Source organism: Dipodomys merriami, unplaced genomic scaffold (genome assembly GCF_024711535.1).
Source record: "Dipodomys merriami isolate MVZ:Mamm:240054 unplaced genomic scaffold, mDipMer1.0.p SCAF_19, whole genome shotgun sequence".
Lineage (NCBI taxonomy): Eukaryota > Metazoa > Chordata > Mammalia > Rodentia > Heteromyidae > Dipodomys > Dipodomys merriami.
In genome coordinates this window covers 16,030,550-16,048,395 of record NW_027203270.1, presented here as the reverse complement: position 1 = coordinate 16,048,395, position 17,846 = coordinate 16,030,550, and the positions used below count along the sequence as shown (strand labels likewise).

At 51.8% G+C, this 17,846-nt stretch overlaps 1 protein-coding gene across 1 annotated transcript in view; it reads left to right on the top strand.

Moving 5' to 3' along the window:
* Nucleotides 1-3,746: 3,746 nt before the first annotated feature.
* Nucleotides 3,747-17,846, top strand: part of Rtn4rl1 (reticulon 4 receptor like 1) — a 79,758-nt gene continuing 65,658 nt past the window's right edge. The window contains exon 1 of the mRNA XM_070027477.1: nt 3,747-4,265. Coding sequence (XP_069883578.1) covers nt 4,253-4,265 — 13 coding nt within the window. The 5' untranslated portion in view covers nt 3,747-4,252. The remainder of the gene's footprint in view (nt 4,266-17,846) is intronic.

Here is a 17,846-nt window from a genome sequence, read left to right as displayed (position 1 = left end):
AGATAGCAAGAGCCTGTCTTAAAGAAAAAGCCAGGTGCCAGTGGCTCATGCCTGTAAACCTAGTTACTCAGGAGGCTGAGATCTGAGGGTCATGGTTCAAAGCCATCCCAGGCAAGGAGGCTATGAGACCCTTATCTCCAATTAATGACAAAACCTAGAAGTGAAACTGTACATGGCTCAAGTGGTAGAGCACCAGCCATTAGCAGGGGGAAAATAGGCCATTGAGAGTTTGAAGTCCAGCATTCAAGCCACACTACCAACACACACATACACACACACACACACATACATACACACACACTCCAAAGAGAGAGAGAGAGAGAGAGAGAGAGAGAGAGAGAGAGAGAGAGAGAGAGAGAGAGAGAGAGAAATAGACCCCAAGCTGCATTTCTCCAAGCTTCTCTGGATTCAGTAGGATACAGGGTCTGAATTTAAAGCATAACCCTGCCTATTCAGTTGCCTTGTGTGTGTGTTTTTTTTTTATAGCTTTTTTTTTTTTTTCCGGAGCTGAGGACCAAACTTAGGGCCTTGCGCCCCCCAGGCAGGTGCTCTTCTGCTGAGCTAAACCCCCAGCCCCACAACCCTGCCTCTTCAGCACAATAAGACCAAGCCCATGGAAAGTTTCAATTATGTTTTTTGTTGTTTTGGAGCTGGTCCTGGGGCTTGAACTCAGGGCCTAGGCACTGTCCCTTAGCTTTTTTTGTTCAAGGCTAGTGCTCTACCACATTGAACCACAGCTCTACTTCCAATTTTATGGTTGTTAATAGGAGATGAAAGTCTCACAGATTTTGTTACCCAGGCTAGCTTTGAACCATTAACTTCAGCTCTCAGCCCTCAGCCTTCTGAGTAGCTAGTATTATAGGCATGAGCCATCAGTGCCTGGCTTCCCTGAGCTTTTTTGCTCAAGGCTTGTGAGCTAACCACTTGAGCCAAAGTTCCATTTCCAGCTTTGTGTGTGGTTATTTGAAAGTAAGAATCACGTGGACTTTCCTGCCTTGGTTGGCTTTGAACTGCAGTCCACAGAGCTCAGCCTCCTGAATAGCTGGATTATAGGCATGAGCCACAAGTGCCTGGTTTTAGAATTCCAAGTCAGAAATATTGTTGTAAGCAGAGCAGTGACTTCTTCCTCGCAGGTGCTTCATCCCTTAGGGCCTGTTGTCAGAGGAGATGATGATGAAGGTCCCATTCTTTTATGCCTTTGTCCTGAAATGAACAATTCTTGGCCCCCTATTAGGAAACCAAGTGATGCCTGGAAGAACAGGTATTATAGTGCACCCCACAACATTGCAGCGCTGGACAGTTAGATGCTGACATTCAACTTGGGCTGAGGATACTTCCATCTGTCCATGGGGGTCTCCCTTCCTGAGTTACTCAGAAGTCTGAGTAATTACTGTTTGACAAGAAGGCGGGTTCAGTACACCCCCCACATTACACCACAACACCCGCCTACAGCCACCCTCACCTCTTGGCTGGACTCCAAGTCAGTACCCAGCCTTTCCAAAGCCTGAAATAACTACTTGGCACAATCACTCCACCCAACTTAGCCTGAGATGCTGGAGTTTGTGGGGCAGAGGGTCACAGAAGGCAGCCTGAGAGGGTGCTAAAAGAGGATTGTAGCTGGGCACTTGTGTCTCACGCCTGTAATCCTACTCAGGAAGCTGAGATCTGATGATGGCTGTTCAAAGCCAGCCTGGACATGATCGCAGTTCAAAGCAAGCCTGGACAAGGAAAGTCTGTAAGACGCTTATCTCTAATAAACCACCGGAAAACTGGAAGTGGCACTGTGGCTCAAGTGGTAGAGTGCTTGCCTTGAGCTGAAGAGCTGAGGGAACAGCACCCAGGCCCAGAGCTTGCCCCCTGACCAAAAAAAAAAAAAAAAAGAGGATTGTATTCAATCCCTGATTCACTGATTCAAGATCATACTTTAACACTGGTCTACTGTGTGACACTGAGGAAATAAAGTAGTCTAACCTTTCTGGGCCTTAGCTACAGTGGATCTCTGTAGCTCTTAGTGCCCGAGAGCTTAGCTCCGGTATCTGTCCAGCCAGGCTCAGGCACAAGTGTGGGGTCAGTGCCAGTTTGTACGTGACGGAGGCTAAACAAATGCATCTTGTCACCCCAAGAGGACCTAGCATAATTATCTAAACAAGATTACTTCCCACCTCTTGTTATTTGCATATTTATCCTCCCTGGAATATCTCCCCACCAAGAACTAAGCCCTTAAGGCACATCTTCTGTATTTCCTAATTACTCTTTACCCCCTTAGACAGGGAGCAGAACCTTTCCACACCTCTGTCCCATTCTAAATTGGCATATGGCTCTTTTCATCATTACTATGCCAGCTTCTGAAAGTCTGAATGCTGACCCCTCATGTCAGCTCCCCAACAAGGCTCAGCTTTGTTTTTTTCCTTATTTAGTGCTGTTCTTGGGGCTTAAACACATGGCTTGAGTACTGTCCCTGAGCTTTTGTGCTCAAGGCTAGTACTCTGCCATTTTGATCCACAGGCCACTTCTGGCTTTTCTGTTAATTTCCTGGAGAGATGTCTTGTAAGCTTTCCTGACCAGGCTGGCTTCAAACCTCCATTCTCAGATCTCAGCCTCCTGAGTAGCTGGTATTATAGGCATGAGCCACCTGTGACCTGTTCCTGCTTGGTTTTCTTCCAAGCACCGCTGTCATCTACTCTATTACTCCTCGAGGACAGACACCTGTCTTTTTCACTGGCTAAATTTCCACAAATAGTAGTGCCTCACATGCTAAGCCTTCAATAAAATGTGTGTTGAACGAATGAGTTGATCGCCTCTTTTCCTACCTCAAACATTGTCTTATACCAGGCCAGTAGGGGGTGCTGGCCTCCACCCAGGATCTCGCACGGTTTGAGCCTCTCTCACAGTCGGCCCAGTGGGGCCCCTTCGGACCCGCTCGCTAAGCGACGTCCCTCCATTTTTGAGAATCCCCGGGGCGGGCGGGGTCTGTGAGGACTGAGGGAGATCAGAGCCCCCCCCAACTCTTCCCCTCCCCCGACTCCAGGCGGAGATCACCCATCCCAACCTTTACTGGGTCCTTCCTACGGGATTTGCAACCGGACTTCCCCAAGTGCTTGCTGCTTTGTGCCTCTCCCCAACCCGCGCCCTCCACCTCGTCCTCGTCCCCCCCCCCCCGTCCCCGCCCCGAACAATGTCCTGGGACGCAGGATGGAGGACGGAGGGTTCTCCCCCGCTGTTCTGGGAAGGGAAGAGCCGTCGAGCCTTGGAGGAGGAAGGGGCGCTGGCCAGGAAGGAGAGGGGCAGGGGGTGCGGACTTGTGATCCCGGACTCTGGGTAGCGGACTCCGGGGCGCACGCTTCCAGCCGCCTTTCCCGATGACCTCCAGCTACGAAGGGCGAGCGGGAGGGGGGCTGGGCTGCGGGTGCGGGTTCCAAGAAGCCTGCGGGGCTGGGGAGGGCATTTGGGGGTAGCCCGACGACCCGCCTAGGGGCTGGGACAGGTACTTGGACGGACGTGGACGGAGGATGGTCCCCGGGGGCGGGCACCGCGAAAACACCTTGGGAGGCGGCGCCGCACGGCTGAGCGCCGCTGCCCTGGGAATAGGACGGCGCTCGGCACCGCGAGCTGAGAGCACTTTCATAAATTTTGTATGGGAGGCGCTCCGTGAGCGGGGGCGGGGAGCGGAGCGGGAGGGAGGGAGCTAGCGAGCGAGCGAGGGAGGGAGGGAGGAGGAGAAGAGGTGGGGGAAGCCGGGGGAGAGGAAGGGAGGCGCCCCGCTCCGCCGATCGCTCGGTCCTGCAAACGCGCGCCGGGCGCTTTCCCCGGAGCTCGGCTGTGCGTTCGAGCGCCCTTTTGCAGCAGCCGCGGCGGCGGCTGCCCGAGGGGGCGGCGAGGAGGGGGCCGCGGCCGGCCGGCCGGGCTGGGGGAGGGGGGCGGTGTCCTCCCTCAAAACCGCCTGCAAAGTGCTCGGGGCGGCAGAAGCAGGCCGCCGGCTCCGCGGAGCCAGCCGCTCGCCCCCGGGGGCTGGGAGAGCGCACGGGGTTGGTTGGCAGTGCCGCGGTTGCTGGCGGGCGCCGGTGCCCTCGGCGCGAGGGGCTTGGGCTCACCATGCCCCAGCGGGGCCGGGCCGCCGGGCATAAGCGGATCCCCGGCTTGCCCCCGCCTCGGAGCACTCGGATTAGCTGCAGCTGGAGCCCGGTGATTTGAACGTGGACCCCGGGAGGGAGCGCACCTAGGCCGACCTCGGAGCGGCGGCCCCGCGGCCAACATGCTTCGCAAAGGTGAGGTGGAACGGCAGGGGCAAGTTGGAGTTGGAGGCGCACGGGGCAGAGCCGGCAGCACGGAAGCTGTCCAGCACCGAGGATCGGGGCGGGGAAGCAAACCCCCCGACGAGCTGGCTGGCTTTGTCTGTCGCGCCCTCCCAGGGGCTGCTGCTGGAGCTCTTTCCCCATCGGTGGCCTGCGGCGAGAACGCGGGGTTTGCTCCGTGAATCGAGAGCCAGGCCTGGGGATCGAGCTCGGAGGGTCGGTCTGAGACCAGAGTGAGCGGCCTGTGTAAAAGGGGAGCTGGCCTCCTGGGACCTTTGCTTTGCCAATATAAAGTTTTGCACTTGCAGGCTCCATGCATGTCCTGCGCGGGCACCGGCCCCAGCTTCTGCCGCTTGGTGGGGCCAGGTCCAGCCCGAGCTCCAGTACAGCCGGCGGTCAGTCACCGCGCAGCCCCCCGCGCTCACCGCGTGCCCTGGGGCTCGCCACGCGCGGCCGGGACGCGGGCACCTTCCCAGCAGCCCTGGTCGATCCCCAGGGACGAGCTCTTGGAGAGTGTCCACTGAGGGCGGGGAGTGGCAAGCGCCTCTAGTCCGGTTCCTCAAACTTTCCCAAGGCTTGGATCGCGAGGACGCGGAGACGAAAGCCGTGCCGCGCCGGCAGGGTGCGCGGCCCGAGCCAGGCTCAACTTGAGAAGCGCTGGTTCCGCAACCACCTTGCCTGGACTCCCCGGCAGCCCCGCCTGAGACTGCGCGCGGCAAAGTTACTGCGGGAGCCGGGGAAGTCCTGCCGCGCCCCCACGTGGTTGCCGCGCGGGGGTGCGGTCCCTCGGGCCCCAGGAGGGCAGGTAACCACGCCGTGAGCCCGGGGACTCGCTACCCATAGCTCTAGTCTCTACGTTCGCTTCTCCCCCTCGCCACGTCCCAGCGGAGCTGTGGCGCCTAGCTGGGACACCCCCTCCCCGCCCCAGTACCGGGCCTGGGCGGGGAGGGGGGCGCGAGGCGCAGCGCCTGGCGGCTGTCGGCTCCGGCCCTGCGGGAGCTCGTTGAGGCGGGAGCTCAGGTAGCGTAGGGGCCTGATCCCTACGCTCCGTGCTCCAGCCTTAATCCGCCCCTGTTTCCATGGCAACAGGCCGAGGTGTCGTAAGCACCGGATTCTGACCTCACAGCGGGATGGGGAAGGAGAAAACGGGCAGGGGGAGGTGGTGAAGGTGGGGAGAAGTGAAGCCCGGTGATGGGCGGAGAGAAGCAGATATGGGATGATGGAGGAGACAGATAAGCAGGTCAGACAGGTGGGTGAAAAAAAATCATCACGCCTTTTATGGGGGCAGTCTCCGGCTTTGGGCCAACCAGTTGGTTGCTTAATTGTACAGGGATAGTCACAAACTTGTGTGTGACTTGTGCCCTCCACGTGGGTTGGTGCGGAACAAGGGTGCGGGGGAGACTGGCTGCATTTCAGTGTGGTGTGGAAAAAGTCTCTATGGCTAGTTGGAGAAACCGTTTCACTGTTACACCCCAGTTCCTTTCCCTGCAGAAAGGCACAGAAAATCCTTTCAGCAGCCTATCTGTGCTGGCCAGATTGTCTGCACCCAGATAGTGCTTTTTACGCCTGAGAACAGGCCATAGGCTGAGAAGCTTGGGCCTGGAGTATGCAAACTTGCCCAAGTGGGGAAGGCTTTCCAGGCAGTTTTAAGAGGCCGCCATGTCTGGGCTGCAGGTCTGTGATAGAGATAATAGGGAAGAACTGACACCTTATTTCCCTTTTGGTCTTTTGTCTTTTGGCAGTGTACAGTTAAAAATGAGCCACGAAGCAGCCCACACACTTTCTTCATATGGTTTAGGTGCCCAGGGAGGCTCCAGCAGTCTCCAAGAGCTCTCTTGGTTACCCTTTCTAGCCAGAGGCCCAGCTCAAGAGTAACCCAATGCATTCTGGGGGCTGCTCCCTGGGGCGGGGAGGCTCCTTATTCTTGCTCTAGAGGTAGCCACTGGAGGCTTGGCAGTCACGTGTGTTTGCTGTTTTTCCCTTCCTTGCACAGCCTGGTTGGCGGGAGAGGTTCCACCTGCAAAGATGTTTGCACCTGGATTAGCCTGGGGGAAATGGAGTAGAGAAGGCCTTATCCAGCATTGGCCTTGGGTGGCCTGGAGCTTGCTGCTGGGACCTGGTGTGGGCAAATGACTTTTGTTTTGGTCCTTTCCTGGGCAATTTCCTCTTAGTCTCTGATCTGATCCTTTGGATTTATCCCTTCTGCACACATGTAGAGTACGCCCAGATTATCTGTGGGGATTCTCAGGTATGTGCCCAAAGCTGAAAGCATGCCTCAGGCTAATGCCAAGAGAGCTGGCCGTTGAAGTTTGTTTCTGGAATTGTTTCCAAAGGCTCCAAACCGCACTGTTGCAGAACATAGGTTGGTATAGTTGTTGCCTACCGGATGCAAAGCCCTACATGGGGTCCACGGCCTGAGTGAGTGTAATAGTTTGATTTGAAAAAGGATTTGAAGGATGAAGAACACATAGCCCTCCCTAGATCCTGAGAGTATGGGGAGGAATAGGTTTTGATGAAAGTTGTCTCTCTACCTCTAGAACCACTTCTGGCTTTTGGGTGGTTAATTGGAGATAAAAGTCTCTCAGGCTTTCCTGCCCCAGCTGGCTTCAAACATCAATCTTCAGATCTCAATCTCCTTAGTAGCTAAGATTACAGACATGAGTGGCCAGTCCCTAGCTCTTTCTGATTGTCCTATGAAACATGCCACCTGGAAGGCTGTTTCAGGGGTAGTTGAGGGTACTGTCTTTGCCTCTCTTAATGAATGGACTTTACTGGCCACAGCCCTACCTCTGTGACCAGAAGAGCCCTGGTGGGATCTAGCTGCTGACAGCGCTGGTAGCTGTAGGCTTCAGCAGCTGCTCTACTTGCTCTTCCATCTCCTGGCATGCCCTGGCAGAATCATGGATATAAAAAGCAAGCCTCTAGTTGAGAGAGATGAGAGGCAGGCAGGGCAAGCAAGGCCTGGAGCCATCCAGCAACATCCAGGAAGGAAGGGCAGCCTGCTGGGGGCTTTGCTTTGCCAGAGCAACCTGCTTAAAGTTAGGATCTATGGTTTTCATTTTTAGAGCTATAAAAACAGAATGCAAATCAAGAGCCTCTGGGCTAATACAGAACCTTTCCTTAAAGTTTTTGTCTTGTTAAGCAAGGAAATAGAGTGCCAAATAGGCTTTGTTAAGTGGCAGTCTAATTAATAATTTAAAATCTTGTAGCTGTCTTTCATTAGAATTTATCTGTACATCAACCACAAAATCAGTCAAACATACTCATTTATAAGTTAATGCCATCCCTTAATAATTCAGCAAGAGCTAGAGTAAGGCCTGCAACCCAGTATGATGCATTTTGTTTTCTTGGTTTCCGATAACCAGATGGGCTTATCTAGTGACTGAATTGGACTTCTCCCTTGTGGGAAGAAGAAAAAGTAGAATGAGGGGCCATGATATTATCAGGTGTTCAGTAGATTTGAATCTAGAGGTTCCCTAGCTGATGGGACAGTCTCCCTGTGGACAGGTGCAAGCAGGCAGCATCTCTGTATCTCTTTGAAACCAAATAAGATTCATGGCTGTTGATAATATGGCCCTTTTTAGCTCCAGTAGGGAGAAGAGTGTTCATGGACAACCATGATACTGATTTCTGCTGTAGAAAAAGCATGAAGAGAAATGCAAGAGCCTTTATCCAAGAGAGCTAAGACATGAGGCTTTTTAGCGTAAGTCCAAGTGCAGAAGTGGAATTTCAGACCCTACAGACCATTTCTGTCTAGATAAAGAAAAGTAGACCAATAGAACCACTGTCACCAAAATGCTTCCTTCATCATCTTGTGTGTGTGTGTGTGTGTGTGTGTGTGTGTGTGTGTGTGTGTGTGTGTGTGTGTGTGTGTGTGTGTGTGTGTGTGTGTGTGTGTGTGTGTGTGTGTGTGTGTGTTGGTACTGGGGCTTGAACTCTGGCTCTTTCTTGGCTTTTTTGCTCAAGACTGGTACTCTACTACTTTAGCCATACCCCCACCTCCAGATTTTTGGTAATTAATTGGAAATAAGAGTCTCTCAGATTTATCTGCCCAAACTGACTTCAAATCACAATCCTCAGCTCTCAGCCTCCTGAGTAGCTAGGATTGATTACAGGTGTGAGCCATCAGTGCCTGACCATCATTAACTTCTGATTCCTGCCTCTTTCCTCAAAACTCCTGGGCCTTAGTCTAGAAAAAAAACAAAACAAAACAAAAACAAGAAGGAATTTTAGGGGAATAGTAGGACAGCCCAGAAGAGAAAAAGTTGTTAAGAAAAGGCCTTATGGGGCCGGGAAGGTGGCTCAGTGGTAGAGCGCTTGCCTTGCATGCATGAGGCCCTGGGTTCGATTCCTCAGCACCACATAAGCAAAAAGAAAAAAGCCGGAAGTGGCGTTGTGGCTCAAGTGGTAGAGCGCTAGCCTTGAGCTGAAGAGCTGAGGGACAGCGCCCAGGCCCAGAGTTCAGGCCCCACGACTGGACCCAAAAAAAAAGAAAAGGCCTTACATTTGGGACTGGGAAGGTAGCTCAGTGGTAGAGTGCTTGTCTTGCATGTATGAGGCCCTGAGTTTGATTCCTCAGTACCACATAAGTAGAAAAAGCTGGAAGTGGCATTGTGGCTCAAGTGGTAGAGCACTAGCCTTTTGCTGAAATGCTGAGGGACAGCGCCCAGGCCCTGAGTTCAGGCTCCCTGACCAACAACAAAAAAAAGCCTTACATTCATAGCCACATCTGCAGCTAGAATAAAGGCCAAGACAGAAGCATAGCATTCCCCTGTGAGTTCAGACTATGTTAACATTGTGTTTTGGTTCAATTTCTATCACAACACAGGGCCAATTCTTCACTGCAGGTTTGTATTCTTCATTTTTTTTTTTGTCGGTTGTAGGACTTGAACTCTGGGCTTGGGCGCTGTCTTTGCACTCTCAGCTCAAGGCAAGCGCTCTACCGCTTGAGCCACAGTGCCACTTCCAGTTTTCTAGTGGTTTATTGGAGAGAAGAGTCTTACGGACTTTCCTGCCCAGGCTGGCTTTGAACCTCAATCCTCAGATCTCAGCCTCCTGAGAAGCTAGGATTATAGGCATGAGCCACTGGCGCCCAGCTTATATTTTTCTTTTTTTGAGAAAGAATTTCATTATATAGCCCAGGCCTGCCTTGAACTTACAGTCCTCCTAAGTACTTGGCCTAAGTACTAGAATTATAGGTGTGCAACATTGTGCACAGTTTCAGATCCATTTTCAATAGGGAAACTGTCCAGGATCCAAATTCCTAGCATAGGCACCTCTGGTTTTTCCTTTGTAGGACTGAGCTCTAGAGCTTTCTGTGTCTGTCCGAGCCAACAACTTTCAGCCCTCTTGAGGGTTAAATAGTGCTATGTATGGAGATTGGATAGAGAATCAGAGCAAATATGCACTTGGAGGCTGGAGAAGCTCTTAGCCAAGTTTGACAAGAAGAAATCTCGTTAGGAAAAGGCTAAGTCACAGTAGAGGTAGGCGTTTGCTCCTTTGACCCGGGGCAGAGCTGACAACAGATGGACCTAAGGAGGGGGAGGCTTAGGATGTGAACCCAACCCCAAACTCTGGCCACATCTTTTGGACTGGGCCTGCGGAAGGACAGAGCAAGGGGAAGGGGCAGGAATCTTGAAGGATGTCAAAAACGGGTCTGTTGAGTACCATCTGCGGTGAAGTAGTGGGTAAGGTTAAAGCAGAAAGGAGATGACAGGAAGGGAACAGATGGCCAAGGAAGCAAAATAGCTTGGTTAAACGGGAACAGAGCCTCCGGGGATGGGCAGAAGGCAGGACCTTCGTACTGAGTGCTGGAAGCAGCCCTTTCCTTGGGGTGCAATGGCCAGGCCACCCTGGTAGGTATGAGTTAGAGAGCTGGGTATGGTAGACCTTGATCTCAGCACTTGGGAGGCAGGAGGATCACAGTTTTCAAGCCAGTTTGGGCTATATAGCAAATTCAAGTACATCTTGGGCTATACAGAGTGAGACTCTGTCTCAAAAATTAAAGGCTGAGGACCTATAGTTCAGTATGAACACTAGCTTGGCATGTACAAAGATCTAGGTTCTATTCCTAGCAAAATAAATTTTGTTTTTGTTTTATTGCCAATCCTGGGGCTTGAACACAGAGCCTGGGCACTGTCCCAGAGCTTTTGTGCTCAAGGTTAGTGTGCTACCACTTGAACCATAGTTCCACTTCTGGCCTTTTGGTGGCTAATTGGAGATAAGAGTCTCACGGACTTTCCTGTCCTGGCTGGCTTCAAACCATGATTCCCCATATCTCAGTCTTCTTGGTAGCTAAGATTACAGGCCTGAGCCACTGGTGGCCAGGAGTAATTCTTTAATTCTTTTTTAATTAAAAAAAGAGAGGGAGGCATAGGATAGTGAGTGGCCCAGAAGAAGACCTTGGAACTTTTTTTTTTTTGGTCTTTCCTTTTTTTTTTTTTTCGTTTGTGGGGCTTGAACTCTGGGCTTGGGCGCTGTCCCTGCGCTCTTCAGCTCAAGGCGAGTGCTCTACCGCTTGAGCCACAGCACCACTTCTGGTTTTCTAGTGGTTTATTGGAGATACGAGTCTCACGGACTTTCCTGCCCGGGCTGGCTTTGAACCTCGATCCTCAGATCTCAGCCTCCTGAGTAGCTAGGATTACAGGCGTGAGCCACTGGTGCACGCTGTCTTTCCTTTTTTGATACTGGGGATCAAAATCAGAATATTGTACTTGCTGGGCAAGTGCTTTGCCACTAAACTACATTTCAGTCCTCTCTCTGGGAGCTACTGGTTTCAGGGTGAGGGTCCCAAGTACAAGGATGATAGATTGGGGTTAGGAGGTACAGTTGGCTCAATACTCATCACTATAGCAAGCAAAGCTACCTTGGGTCTCAGGAAGATTCTTTTTTTTTGGGGGGGGAGTCCTGTTGTGGGGCCTGAACTCTGGGCCTGGGCGCTGTCCCTCAGCTCTTCAGCTTAAGGCTAGCGCTCTACCTCTTGAGCCACAGCGCCACTACCAGCTTTTTCTTTTTGCTTATGTGGTGCTGAGGAATCGAAACCAGGGCCTCATGCTTGCAAGGCAAGCACTCTACCACTGAGCCACCTTCCCAGCCCTCAGGAAGATTCTTGGAGGAGGTTGCCGGGAGGAGATATGAATACTAGCACAGGGCCTAGACCTTACTTACTTACTGTCTTCACTTCACTTCTGCTAATCTCTGCATATGGGCTGACAATAGCTGTTTACATTTACTAAGTACCTTTCTTCTTCTTCTTCTTCTTCTTCTTCTTCTTCTTCTTCTTCTTCTTCTTCTTCTTCTTCTTCTTCTTCTTCTTCTTCTTCTTCTTCTTCTTCTTCCCTCCTCCTCCTCCTCCTCCTCCTCCTTCTTTTCTTCTTTTTGCCAGTCCTAGGGCTTGAACTCAGGGCCTGGACACTGTCCCTGAGCTTCTTTTGCTCAAGGCTAGCACCCTACCCCTTGAGCCACTGTAGCACTTCCAGCTTTTTCTGTTTATATGGTGCTGAGAAATTGAACCCTGGGCTTCATGCGTGCTAGGCAAGACTCTACCACTAAGCCACATTCCCAACCCCGACTAAGTACTTCTTATGAGGCTAAGTGCCTGATCTCGTGCCATCTCCAAAATTACCCTGTAAGATCTGACCATGCTTGTTCCCATTTTAAAGATGAGGAAACTGAGGTAGTGCCTGAACCTGGGTCTCTCAACTGGCACACTGCTGAATCAGGCTGTAGTCTTAGGCTTGTCCTCCCAGCCCCTCAGTTTCCCTGTCTCACATACCCATCTGTCTTAACTTTGGTGACATTTGTTTTGTGGGTTTCTGGGTGTTGCTGAATCATTTGTGTCCTGGTAGTTCCCCTGCACTCCCTTCCTGTGTTCCTCTGGGAGTTTCTCTGGCTAAGATTGGGGCCCTGAGACACTGTCTCACGTATCCCCTTCTACTTTGTCCCCCTTTAAGTGTGGGCAGGTACAGACATGATTGGTAATTGTCTGGGGGAGCAAAGGCTCCAGAACATGCTGGCCTATGTAGGTGACAGCTGGCAGGCAGCCCCTTCCATTTATACCTGTGCCCCCTCCTGCCCCCTCCTTCCATGGCCCAGCCCTAGCCTTCTAGGACTCAGAGTTTCTATCCCATTCCAATGTCTGCTGAGTCCCAGATGAAGCCTTTCAGAGAGTTGGGCTGATCTGGGGGGTTGGGAAAAGCAGAATGGAGTGGACGCCCCTTCCACTGTGGTGAGGCAGGTGCCTCATCTAACAGATTCAGAGAGTGCTTCTGATTACTGTCGCCTCAGTCAGTGAAGTTTGGAGAGAAAACTGCAAACAGCCCCTGCTATCTGAGAGTCACTCTGGGGGCTTCTGTGCTGGCACAGCAAGAGGGTTGGCATGATACAGTGTGTGTGTGTGTGTGTGTGTGTGTGTGTGTGTGTGTGTGTGTGTGTGCAGAAACACACCTGGTGAGCATGCAACAGGCTCTCAGAGCATGCATGCCTGGGGTCCACTATTGTAAAGCAGCTCAGCACTAGCACACTGGAGCGGACGTGGCACCCACGCACTCTCAGTCCACTAGCGTGGCTTGGTGCCATGAGAGCTGGTGAGCCACTCTGTTAGGGGCTCTAGGAGTGGGCGGGCCAGTGCTGTGTGCACCACATGTCGGGTACAAAGCTTGCGGAGTGGGTGTGTGGCTCGCCCTCACTGGGGGTGGGTGGGCACGACTCATCACACATCTGCCAGGGGACAGACCACCGCAGCCCCCAGAGATGGGGCCTCTTGGCAGCTTGCTGGCTTGATTCCAGAGGGTAGTAGCATTGCGGTGACAATTGCATTAGTCTGCAGGAAATGGAGCAAAAGTCTTTCCTGAGTCAGGAGAAAGCTGGGCTCTCCAGGCAGCCTGTTGAAACAATGTGAAAGTTTACTTCCCAAATTGTCAGGAGGCTGAGCCTACCCTCTCTCCCTCTCTCTCTTTCTCCCTCCCCCCACCCCTCTCTCTTTCCCTCCCTCCCTCCCCTCTCTCCTCTCTCCTCTCTCCTCTCTCCTTTGGGCTCCAGAGCCAACTGAGAGTGAAGGCCTTTACTTATGCTTATGTAGAGAGGTTCATGAGGCCCTGGGGTGGGGGTGGTGGGGGAATTGGAATTCTTCTTGGGATGATTTATTTATAGGGAAATTGGATGATGGGATATGGAGGCCAAGGTGCCTCCATTAGCGAGAAGCACACAAGGCAGGAAGCCTTGCTCTGTGTTTGACATTTAGTGGGGCGACTCCTACCAGGGAGTAGCTTTTTTCTTTTAGAAGGTTTTGCCTTTAATGTTCTATTCATGGGCTGCTCTGGGCAGGCTGGGAGAAGGAAGGAGCATGTGGTGAGATGGGCCAGGGACTGAGGGCTGGCTGGGCCGAGGAGAAGCAGGGAGGTCACCCAGTAGCCAGTGTTGGGCAGCCCCGACAGGCTGGAGGCTGGAGAAACGCAGCTCTGCTCCTGCACCACAGGCAGTCTGCTTGCCTGCTGCCTCTTGTTGGCTTGTGCTGCATGCGACACGCTGCGTGTTTACTTTCCTGTCTTATCTTTCTCTCCATGGGCTGCTGGGCTTTGTCTCTGTCCGCAGCCCTGTGGCAATCCTGGCTTTGGCCTTGCCATGGTTCTTTCCTTTCTGGGGACTTTAGGGTTGTGGAAAGAAGATCCCTGCCCCCTATCCCCCCCCAACCACAGTTGGCATCCTGGGGCTGGGTTTTGACCCACTCATTAGGACTGTAGACATTAGGACTCTCCTACCGAGCCTCAGTTTACCCACCTGTAATATGACTAGGTAGATGATCTTTCAAATGCTCTTCACCAGTCTGTGAGTTGCTTCAAATGGTCCTCTGTATCAGAGCTCAGAATATAGCAACACATGCATGCATGGTAGGGACCTCTTTTTGGCCTCACAGTCCCCCTGGCTGCTTCTCCAGCTTGGAAACTCCTCTGCAGCCCAAGAACCAGATGTTCCCATGATCCTCTGTCACCTCCCACCCCACCCGCCACCTACAGTGCACCATGGGGTGGAATTCTCTGTGGGCCCTCCTAGCAAAACAGCCACACTGAAAGACCACTAGTACACTGACATGGAAGACAGTGACTGTCCCCAGAGGGGTATAGAGTTGGAGTTCTGGATTCTGCAGTGAGGTGAGTTGTTCTTCCTCTTAGTTTACATCCTGTGACCATTTGCCTGTCTCCTCCTGGTGGCATAGAAGGGTTGGTCTTCAGTATTGGTTCCACCCACCCTTTACTCCCCAACCAGACTTACCGTTTCTCCCCCTCACTCTTCTGTTGCTGCTCCAACTTAAGACTAAACCTAATCAACACTTCCTGTCTCTCCCAGGCCACTGGGGGCCTAGACTCTGTTGGCCTTGCGGTTTCACTGTATCTTCCCCGGTTCTCCCTTCCATCCTGCTGAACCAACTTTACCTCTTGCCATCCTCAGCGCCAGGCCTTCCTGGGCAGTTCCTGGATCCTCCTTCCATACTCTGTTTTGGGGGCTTCTGTACTCCCCTAGTTGCAGTGGCTATTTGCTGATCCCCTCCATCCATCTCATTTCCAACCAAGGTGCTGCTTCCGATGTCTAGCCCATCTGTCTGACTGATGCTCCCCACCAGTGGTCCCCTACATCAGCCCCTCAAACCTAGTGAGTCTGGAACTGTACCATTGCTTCCTACCCTTGGCTCACAGAAAACTGCACCTTCCCTGTTTCCCCGATCTGGGTATCCAGCTCCATTATTCTACCATCCACATCAGCCCAAGAACGGGAAGTCCCAGCGCTCCCTGAAGTTCATCATGGAATGGAGTCCTTCACACCTTTTCCGCTGCTCGGCCAGCCTCCACCCAAGGCCATGCTGATATTCTCTTCCCACCATCCCAGTGGCCTCCCTGCCTCACTTGCTGTCACCGGATGCAGGCTTTCCACTATAGCCAGGTTCTACAGTGCTGTGTCTTTTTTCTTCCTCCCTATACTTCTAGTTTGGTTTTTTTTCCCCATTGACACATTGTACATATTTATGGGGTGCCATGTGATATTCTGTCAGTCTCTTGCTTAAAAACCTTTAGCTATTCCCTTTTCCTTCCGGGGATGGCCCAGTCTTCACAGCCGAGCTGTCAAGCCCTCCTACCTTGTCCCACCTGCGCGTTGTGTTACTCCCTGCTCTCTACTCCCTACTTTGAACTCTGAGCTCTAGGTCTGCTCCATTTCCATTCAACCAAATCATGTTACATCTCTGCCTAGAACATTCCTTGTTGCTTCTTTGCCATTCACTCCTACCTTTCAGGTCTCAGCTATCACTTACCATTCCCTCCCTTTCTTCCTCCCTCCTTCCTTCCCTCCCTTCCTCTCTTCCTCACCCTTTCCTTCCCTCCTTTCCTCTCTTCTCCCCTCCTTCCCTCCCTTCCTTCTTTCATTCTTTTCTTCCTTCCTTCCTGTGCCAGTACTAGCTCTTGAGCTCAGGGCCTTTTTTGCTCAAGGATCGTACTCTATCACTTGAGCTACATCTTCACTTTGGTTTTCTAGTGGTTAATTGGAGATAAGTTTCATGAACTTTCCTGCCCAGGCTGGCTTTGAATTGAGATCCTAAGATCTCAGCCTCCCCAGTTGCTAGGATTATAGGCTCAAACCACAGTACCTAGCCACACTATCTCTTCTTTTTTCTCTTTCTTTCTTTCTCTCTCTCTCTCTCTCTCTCTCTCTCTCTCTTTCTTTCTTTCTTTCTTTCTTTCTTTCTTTCTTTCTTTCTTTCTTTCTTTCTTTCTTTCTTTCTTTCTTTCTTTCTTTCTTTCTTTCTTTCTTTCTTTCTTTTTTTGTCATGGGGCCTGAACTCTGGGCCTGGACGCTGTCCCTCAGCTCTTCAGCTCAAGGCTAGTGATCTACCACTTGAGCCATAGCACCACTTATGGCTTTTTCTGCTTATGTGGTGCTGAAGAATCGAACCCAGGGCCTCCTGCATGCGAGGCAAGCACTCTACCACTAAGCCACCTTCCCAGCCCAACCTTTTCTTTTCTCTTCTCTTCTTTTCTTTTCCTTTCCTCTCTTTCTTTCTTTCTTTCCTTCCTTCCTTCCTTTTTTTGTTGGTCATGGGGCTTGAACTCTTCCTTCCTTCCTTCCTTTTTTTGTTTGTCATGGGGCTTGAACTCAGGGCCTGAGCACTGGTCCATGAGCTTTTACACTGAAGGCTAAGGATCTACCACTTAGAGCCACAGTACCTCTTGTTTTCTGGTGGTTATTGGAGATAAGAATCTCATAGACTTTCCTGCCTGGGCTGACTTTGAACTTCAGTCCTCAGATCTCAGCCTCCTGAATAGCTAGGATTACAGGTGTGAGCCCCTGGTGCTCAGTTCATGCTATCTTTTTTTTTTTTTTTTTGGGTCCAGTCGTGGGGCCTGGGCGCTGTCCCTCAGCTCTTCAGCTCAAGGCTAGCGCTCTACCACTTGAGCCACAGTGCCACTTCCGGCCTTTTTCTTTTTGCTTATGTGGTGCTGAGGAATCGAACCCAGGGCCTCAGGCATGCAAGGCAAGCGCTTTACCACTGAGCCACCTTCCCAGCCCCATACTATCTTTTCTTAAGGAGCCTTCCTCCATTCCCTGGACTAAAGAGAGACCCAAATCTCCCTGTCCTAGCACTCAACCCACCTTTTTTTTTTGCGGTCATGGGGCTTGAACTCAGGGCCTAGGCACGGTTCCTGAGCTCTTTTGCTAAAGGCTAGCTTGCTCTGCCATGGCTCCACTTCTGGTTTTTGAATTGTTAATTGAAGATAAGCATCTCACCGGGACTTTTCTTTCTGGGCTGGCTTCAAACTGCCAGCCTCAGATCTCAGCCTCCAGAGTAGCTAGGATTAGAGGTGTGAGCCACCAGCACCCACTTGCATTCAACCCACTTTATTGCAGTCAGTTTCCATCTGCCTTACTTGCAAAAGGTCAGTTCAGCTGGCTGGCCATGACTCTCCCCCTAGCCTGGCCAAGTCTTACTTTCCACCCTGCTGTCTGTTGCTCATGGTTAGTCTGTCCAAGTTCAACTATGGGCTCCCACATCCTTTTGCTTTTGTTTGGGTTCAACCAGTGGTGAGCCAGCCCTGGACTTCTGTGTTCTTCTACCAAAGGTTACCCACAGATTTTCCCAGAAGCAAAGCTTGGGACTAGGCTTCAAGTAAGTAGTTTATTTGGACAAGTAATCCTTGGAAAGACCCAAGAATGAATGAGGCAGCTAGACAGAGAGAGCAAGGAACCAGGTTGGGGCTCCTGTCAATCGCTCTGGGTAGAGACTTTGGAATATAGTCTAGAACCTGCTCCTCTCACCCCAAGGTGGAGGGAGCTGGGGAGCTATGTTGCTCCTGTGGAAGTACTAATTCTCTGGCACCTTTGGCCTGCTCTAAGGCTGAGCAAAGCTAGATCTATTGCTAAAGAAAGCCTCAGGCAAAGAAGGGGGGTGGAAGGCAAGCTGTGTACTGAAATGGTACAAGCTCGGCTGTGGGCAGGCCTTGGCTGCTGCTGCTGCCCAGCTCCTGCCAGTGTTGCTGTCTGCTACTCTTTCTGTGTCTAACTTTGGTA